At 44.0% G+C, this 8,770-nt stretch overlaps 1 protein-coding gene across 1 annotated transcript; it reads right to left on the reverse strand.

Annotated features, from left to right (window-relative positions):
• Window positions 1-1,621: 1,621 nt before the first annotated feature.
• On the reverse strand, window positions 1,622-3,534 carry PpBr36_02209 (uncharacterized protein; the record flags this gene model as incomplete). The annotated part of the gene is made up of 5 exons (XM_029889391.1): window positions 1,622-1,935; window positions 2,039-2,499; window positions 2,580-2,706; window positions 2,810-2,933; window positions 3,049-3,534. The coding sequence occupies 5 exons, from the start codon at window positions 3,532-3,534 to the stop codon at window positions 1,622-1,624; spliced, it is 1,512 nt and encodes a 503-aa protein (XP_029752753.1).
• Window positions 3,535-8,770: the final 5,236 nt, after the last annotated feature.

The raw sequence follows: 8,770 nt of genomic DNA on the forward strand, positions 1-8,770 counted from the left end.
ATTGTTATTGCGATTGGAATAGAGGTTATTTACCGCGTGCAGAAAAGAAAAATTGCCGGTATTGGAATAAAGGGAATCGCGGTTAAATTAACAATAGAGCGATGAATTACGTGCAATGCCGCACAGGCCAATGACACATAATTCACCCGCCCAATTACGAAGTATAAGACGGAAGGACGTTCAGAAACTCACCTTTAGACAGTTTCATAGAACAGATAATCAATATATATCTTTATACTCGAATAAACAACGTTCTGTTGATCGATCGACGTTACGAAAAGCCTATGAAGATTAATCAAATTATGCGACAAGTAAAACGACAAATTTCAAAGCGATCACAGAAATGATTAACATAATTTGTTTTTATCATATTGCGTTGTTTCTAATTTAGATATCTGCTAATGGATAATTTTACGGATGGATATATTTAATTATCAAAGTTTTGTTCAAACTTTAAGTACAACTTTGCCCTTTTGCATTATTATTATCTTTTATTCGCCCCAATACGAAAACTCGCGAGCCCCCATTTACTCGCCAAAAAAGCCCGTGGGCTATTACCGGCTCCCAATAAAAACCTCTAGGTTGGCGGGCCGGGCTGGGCTAAGCCTGTTTTCGGGTTTTGGCAGGCCTTAGGCGCGGGCGCCCACGAGGGTGGTAAAGGCGGTGGCGAGTTTCTTTTTGGTTGTGCCGGGTGCAGATATAGAACGCTGGCAGTCTGGTAAAGCGTAACGAATAATGGTGATTGTGGAAAACTGGCTCTTTGCTTGGCTTCCTCCCTTATCAAAAGACTAATTAGTAGTACCTTAGCTGGAATGCTTCTGCGAAACAAATATTTCTTGGCGTTGGAAATATCATGTTGTTACAGCCGAACACCAGCGATAGTGGGAGATACCTCTCTTCTATATTCCCCAAGAAAGGCAAAACCCTAAACGCCACCCAAAAATCCCCCCTTGCGTAGGAATGATAAGGGTTGCATTGCGTGGGATAATACTCAATATGCAGAAGCTGAAAGAAATCGGTACTGCTTGTTGTCCAAAGTTCGCGGTAACAAGGCGCAGAGATGCAATCACATGTGAAGTTGGACTTGAGTTTCTTTATGTTGGTAGGGTAGGGGTGCATGTCCCTTCATAACGTGTATCTGACAAAGCCTGTTCACGCATTTCACGGTGATCTTTTTTCTCGTAAAGTGAGATGCATTGGATTAAGGTTGATCTTGTACGTGTACAAGCGGACCGAGGGTCTACATGCGCCATGCGATAACCTAACCGATCCGTCGAGGAACCGCCTGGATCATGTATGCAAAAGCACGTGCAAGAGTAATAACCAGTTGCAGCTGTATTTGCAAGTCTATGAGCACGATTTTGAAGTGGTACGATGATGGCACCAATGATGTGGATACATGCACGTGGGCTAGGAAACAAACGGCATGTGTCCGACAGATGCACGCACAACGGAGTGAGCAAGCTTTGAGCAAACCAAGTTTTACAGGATCTAGGTGATGACCAGGTACTAGTCTAAGAAAACGTAGTAGGAGCTGATTTGAAGGATCTTAGAATACACGATTGGAACGTATCTAAACATGGAACATCTGGAGGGTATCCTCAAATTTCCGACGCAGCCTTTAGGACAGGCAGACTTCCAATATGGTCGTCGGGGCTTCGGCCGTTGTCCACACCTTTTTTATATACAGCCTTTCGTCGGCAGACCGGAATAAAGCTTCCCACTCGGACCGGTTTCTTTCCTTACCGCCGAAAAGCGACCACATATCAATGTCGTACAACGTGGCCTGGGGCGACGCCTCGTCGTCTACAACCTGGTCGCAAATCAGCAACGTGCTGTCCTTACCCATGGCTTCGACCGTCTGCTTGAGAATTTTAACGCAGGCCCGGTCAGGCCAGTCGTGGAAAATGTGGCGAAGGAAATATACCGAGGCGCCTGGGGGAATAATTACATCGAATGTCAGTTGTTTGTGTGCTTTGTACCAACAAGGTGTTTTGTTTTACTTTGTGGGGAAAGGGAGTCGGGGTGTTTATTATACCTTTCACCGGCTGCTGATCGAAAAAGTTGTGTTTCTGCAGCTCCACCCCGAGTTTCCTGTTCGCTTCCATCACATCCGGCTGTTTTTTGGCGTCGTCGTCCGCATGGGCGTCCTGCACAATGCAGCTCCGCAGCCCGGTTCCTCGGTGCACGCCCATGATGGCCCGTGCAACCTGGCCCAGACCGCCGCCGACGTCGACCAGCAGCCCGTCTCCGCGAATGCGGTCAAAGGGGTACATGCGCGGGATTACGTCCAGCGTGTTGAGGCTGACGGCCCTCATGGCGCGGTTGAACCGCTGTGCGCGCTCTTCCTCGCTGTCGTGCTTTAGGACCTCCCAGAAGTTTTCGGTCGTGCCAAAGGCCAGATTGAACCCCTTGACATCGGCTTCGTCGGGCTCGCGGTAGTTGACCAATGCCAGCGCGTCGGCTTGGCGGCTCGAAGCGCGGAAGGATTCGTCCAGTCTGCAATGGTGGTGTGCTCCAAGGTTAGTTTTTGTCCTGCTTTTCGAGCTCGGCCCGTTCGCCAGGGGCGGCCGATTTACCGGTGACCCAGAAGATCAATGGCGTCGGGCGATTTTATCATGCACCACGACATGGCCGTATGAGCATATGTTCCGGGTGTGGGAGAATAAAAGACGTGTTTGACGATGAGGGCACGCATGATTCGGACTAGGTACAATGTATGAGTAAGTTTGATCACATCATTTAGCTGTACGGGTTGTTGGCGGCCATATGTCTGGGGTGTGGTGACGGTGGAAGCAAAGGTACAAACCCAAGATATTCTCATCTGCACCGACCTTTGCGGCCAGTTCTGAAGAAGTAATCGATCCGTGACGAGGCACATGTTGATGGATCTTTAGGTCGATGGCAACCTTGAGCGACGAGCAGAAATGAAACTAATTTGTCGAAAGTTTTGTTAGCCAGGCTGCCATTTGATAGGCGATTCCCGCTACCTTGGGCCAACTTTTGATCCGATCCGCCACCAAGGCTAATCGGCTGTGCACGACTTACCTGCAAGGAGCTGATAAGAAGGTTCATTTCGGGGTCCATTGTCATTGCAATAATTTTTTCCGCCAGTTCAACAACGGTCTTGCGCGCCGCTACGCCTTCGTGATGCTTGAGGACGCCGTGGGCTTCAGCAGCAGGCTCGAGGCTGGGCATGGGTAGATGCTCGTTCTGCAGGTGACCCACGTAGTCCGCGATGGCCCTCATCAGGTTGTTGGCGATCTTGGTGTATTCGGGCCGGGGCTCCTGGTTTAATTTGGGGACCGGCGACCATTCTGCCTCTGACCAGTTCGGTGACGTCGGTGCCGTCGAGACCGACCTAGTTCTGGTCGTCGATACTGAGCTACCTCGAGGCTTTTCCACACGATGGCACCCGCAAGAGCTGCATGAGGTGTTCAGTTCCCAGGGCAAGTTGTTCATGAGGCTATTCTGAGAAGCCATGATTGTTTCGGATTTGGTAGAGGTAGTGCGGTGGGTCGACATTGTTGACATTTTGTTGTAACGATACTAGCAGGGGCTCAACATAAAAGTTATGGTGAGTTACGTCTCTTCCGGAGAGAGAGCTAGGCGACCGGTTTTTCTGCTTCAAGGAAAGTCGATGTGATTTTGGTGTGGTGGAAGTGGAATATGTAAGGCGTTAACAAAGCGAAGGAGAGGTGATTTGAATTGTTTGTTGTTAACAGGAATTCGCTGGGAACACTGTAAGCTTTTGACTGCATATATACATCAAGGCACTGCTGTGCTGAATAATTGATAAGCGCACGAATAAGTGAGGATGTAAGTGCATGTCAGTGCATGGGTAATAAAACACCCCCACCTGTCGCAGATCTCATGCAGACATGTTGCAATTGTTTTACGGAATATCTTGTAAAAGACCATCTAGAAAGACATGTCGTTAAACGATTCAAAGCCTTACCAGTTACAAAAGGTGAGCCACAAAGGGCTGAAAGGAGGAAGGATATTGTCTCGTGACATCACCGACCGTCCCGACCGCTATTCGGTCCGGTACCCTTGTCTGTACTCTTGGTTATTGCGGCCAATGATAGTTACGTGCGAATCTCGAGCAGGTATAAGGTCCGATGTCACAATCTGGAACAGGTAGACCGAGTAACGCAGACGAACGTACACGTGCAGTTTGAATGAGTGGTACGAGAATCATATATTTGGTCTCGATGCTGAACTAAACCCCCCTGCTACGCCGGGTGGACAGAGCCATCCATATATCTTTTAATGGTTTTTTGGGCGAATTTGATTGGCCGAAAGAATCGCGCTCGTTCTAATCTAAAGACGTTTTGTGGTTGTCTCAGTGCTCAACTAGTTTCGATACTCAAACTAGACCCTAGACTTGGCGTTCCTGAAGTGGTCAGGGCCCTGGAATGGTCATGTTGCTTTTGGCTTTAATCCTTCATAATTACTGAACTGGGTATTTTGATATGAACCACCACACATTCCTCCGGAAAAGTGTTAAGAGGGTAAAGCAGCCCATGGGGGAAGTTCTCGGACCTGCTCGCTTGAACTGTGATAGCTGGAGATCTGATCTGAGGTCGATGCTGTAGGCGCGGAGAAGGTGCGCCATGGCGCTCTTGGGCGTGATAATGGCAAGTACAGCCCGGCTGCCAAGGCTGTTCGACCCGAAGTGGTCCTGGTTCATGTTTCCCGATTTCTGCTGTAGCTTGTAAAACCAGTTCATCTTCAAATGTTCGGGACCGCTTTTCAAGCACCAACTGCCATTCATCAGCGGCCAGCTACGTTTGTACTCATCTAACAAAATTACGCATCGTGAGGTTTTGATACCTATTAAATAATTCTAACCCAAATCTGTCCCGCGATATGCTTAATCGGTATCCTGTAATTTTGCTTTACCAACGTTGCATGGCTGGGTTCGCCGCTGCTTATGCCCTTTCATCTCGAATTCAAGTTATTTAAAACTCTAAACCAAGAATGGCCGCATTTATTATAAGCCCCTATGTATATAGAGAATTAGCCAGACTACCCACACACACGCATATGGCCTATACAAAAACAAATCTCCACTTTCTGCCGGGAAATATATAGCTTATAGCACGCCAAAACTTTCGATGCCCCCGTTACACAAGATTGGGCAAAAGAAAAAAGAAAAGAAAAACAAAAAAAAAAAAACAAGTTTTCACGCTTTTCTCCCGTTCTTTCTTGGCTCCTCCTAAAACCATCAAACGGACCGGGGCTATATACATGGTTTTGATCTTATTGGTTATATAATTTAGGTATTTGCATATCGCTTACTTGAAAGAATTGACTTGAACGGCTATCGAACACCATGAGGGGTCACTTATTGTATGGGGCATAAATGGCTGCTGGCTAGATGAAAGGACCGTTAATTGCCTGCCCGGTGGACTCCGATCAATGGCCCCGGTGGTGAATGAGGCAGTGGGATCAAAGATATGGCTCGACTGTGCTTCCCTGGATGCTCGAAAACAATAGCGTATGGATTGGCTGTTGAGACACAACGAGTTCCAGATTAACTGCAAGGATATTCTATAATCATCCCCAGCTTCGAATTCTTCGAGGTGAATGCGGATACAAGTAACTCATTACGCGTCACCAAATCAGTCACAGAGTCTGAAAGTGCTTGACCGGGAGGCCCAAGGGCACCACCTAATGCCTGCATTGGATCGCCCTCTCGCCAGGGCCACCCAGTTCTGGGGTAAATCGAACAAGAAACGAAATATGACCAGAATCTAGACAGACCGATAAAAGACGTAAGATACCTGCTTTGAATAAGGGAACGACTTGGGGGTTTTGATGACAGAAACAGTGAAACCACCGATAATCTATGTGGCGTTGCTCCCTTCCATGACACACATAATGTCAAAACTTGGCAAGTTTTATCAGCCGACCCAGCTTTTAGGAAACAAATTGACTTGCCAGAGGAAAACAACTCCATTTCCCCCCGTGGAGTTGGACTAGCAGCGGCAGAGGCATGATTTTCGTTTCGAAAGTGAAGCAACATATAGCAGAACCAAACATATCCTGGGCTGGCAAGCCAGCAATGTACCCGTGTTGGTCCTAATTTGAATTAAATGTCGGGAATATAGCAATGATTAATTTAAAAATGAAACTTTGAGTCACATGTTAGCATATAGCTTACAGCTGCCAAACTGGTCCGATCGGTGTTGAATAGCTCTCGGAATCGGAGTGGCCCAAGCGTCCCGATTTTTCAACAGGGATATACGATGCGTTTGTCGGACAGCTAAAATTAGCTGACGAATTCAAATTCATTTAGTACTTTTGGTTATACCACAGTCTTCCTGCCATTAAACTGTTTTGATCGACGCCGAAGACAGTTCGGAATCGGAGTGGAGTAGCGCAAGTCTTGCCATACTTTGGCTAAAACTTTCCTAATAGGACACGCAACAATGCAAAGCTGCAGGAAACATGCAGAACGATCTGAAATTCGCCATGACCCTCCCGCCTTTTATACACCATTGACAGCCCCAGTTTTCATGCTAGTGGGAACAAATCCGGTATACGAATAGACTGGTTTATCCTAATTCCTTATAAAGGTGTTGGTGTTATAGTGGGTCACAATCCTCTATTCTAATCCAACCTGGTCACTCCTTTTGAATTTTGCACCACTTACACTGTTATTATGAATAATATGGGTTACTAATAGGGGTTTAGGCATTAGCCTAGGTGCGGCGTGGTGCTAGTTACGCTATAAAAACCTGTTATTACAGGGATTAAATGCGCTAAATTAATTCACTATTTTTGGGATTAATAACTCAAATCAATTAGTGTGGGAGACTTTGCTTTATCTTCCTTATATACCTTCCGACATCTAAATGGGGGTCCGCACCCTTGAAAGCGTTCCCTTACCGCACACGATTTTCCGAAATAATTATTTTGTATGCGTTGTTGGAAAAACACTTTTATCGCCATACAAACCATTTTTAGGTTCGCATTAATTTGTTGATTTGGTGAAAATTTCAACCCGATACAGGGTAATTAACTCGTAGGTGCAGGGTGGGTGTCAAACCCGGTACAGGGTAAACCCCATTCGCTGACCTTTGAATCGCAACTCCCGCAACACAAAATAACGGATAATCCGACAACCCCGACAGCCCCATTTCGGCACTATCGATTGTGGGTTATATACAGAAAGGTGTACCCATTGCAAGGTAAATAACGCATATAATTAACGATTATTAATCTACGATTTTAAGGATATATTTAACAAAATGCATATTTTTGACTTGGATAATAATACGGCGAACGTGATAATGTAAAAATTGATAGCTAAGTAATATTAAAATAGTTATATAGAATAATTGTATCAAAGTGTTTTTACTTGTAAAAAAAATGATAAAAAACATTTTACTGTTTTTTGCAAAACTATAATAGCAATTGATAGGAAACGGAACCTATATTAATAATTTCAAATTAATTTCCGCACCAAATGTTGAAGAGGAGCTTTCGGGACATACAGTTTAGAGAGTTCATAATACTGCCTGATTTCGCGTGAAGCAATTATAAACTCATAGTAAATATAACATTTTTAAATAGAAAATGGATAAAACTTATGACCAGGTTTAAACCGGCGACTTTACCCCTGTTTGCCCACTGGTATGTTTTTCTTCCTTACTTTTGATATAAACTTGAAAAAGGGGTTTAAAATCCTTTACCAGCAATCGAAAGGCGTATTTGGGCGCGAGGAGCTATTTTAACCGAATTGGTTAAAAACTGCCTAACTATACATTTTTTGATGAAAAGAAATAGTTAGAAAAATGGTTACAAATAATACGAATAATGGATAACGAAAAATAAAAACCAAAAAGAGATTGGTGCAGATAAATAATCGGGTGAAAGCCGAACTTCTTTTGGCAATTGCCAAAAAGTAAATAAAAACGGGGTATAATTTAATTTAGACCTGATTGGGCTAAATGCGGAGAATCTCCTCCGACAGCGCTAAACCTAATTAGGTAAAACGCAAATAAACCAAAAGTGGGGTGATTGAATTGGGAATTTAAACGCAAAAATCTTTCGTTTTAACAAAGTTATTAAAATAATAAAAATTTAAAGTTTAAACAAAATTTTCAATTTCAACTTTTGATTATAATGTTCCTATATGTAGAACCATTTATCGTTTTCAAATATTATTATTATTAGCAAATATTGGAAAGAATTTTTATTTTAAACAATATATTTCATTTAAAATCTACAATTAACAATCTCTAGCGCCTGAAGGTGAAAAAACGCAAAAATAGGACGGAAAGCCCAGAATTCGCGCGATTGTAACAAAAGGTTGAAAATGTGAGAGGAAAATGGCGACCAGCTTACCTAAGCAGTAAACCGCGTACGCAAGCGTTTCAATACCGCATTATTTCGTTACAAGTCCAAATTTCAGACCGAATTTAAATACCTTTCTGTTGGAATAGAGGTAATCGCGGTCAAATCAACGATAGAGCGATGAATCACGTGCAATGCCGCACGAGCCAGTTGCACGTTACTCACCCGCCCAATTGCGAAGTATAAGACGGAAGGACGTTCAGAAACTCACCTTTAGACAGTTTCATAGAACATACAATCAATATATATCTTTATACTCGTATAACAACGTTCTGTTGATCGATCGACATTACGGAAAGCCTATAAACACTTTCGTTTAACAAACTCTTACAAAAGCAAATGGAAAACAAATTCAAAGTTAATTTTATGTCGAAATAGTAAATAACTATCACATATAACGTTT

This window comes from Pyricularia pennisetigena, chromosome 3, assembly GCF_004337985.1.
Source record: "Pyricularia pennisetigena strain Br36 chromosome 3, whole genome shotgun sequence".
Taxonomy (NCBI): domain Eukaryota; kingdom Fungi; phylum Ascomycota; class Sordariomycetes; order Magnaporthales; family Pyriculariaceae; genus Pyricularia; species Pyricularia pennisetigena.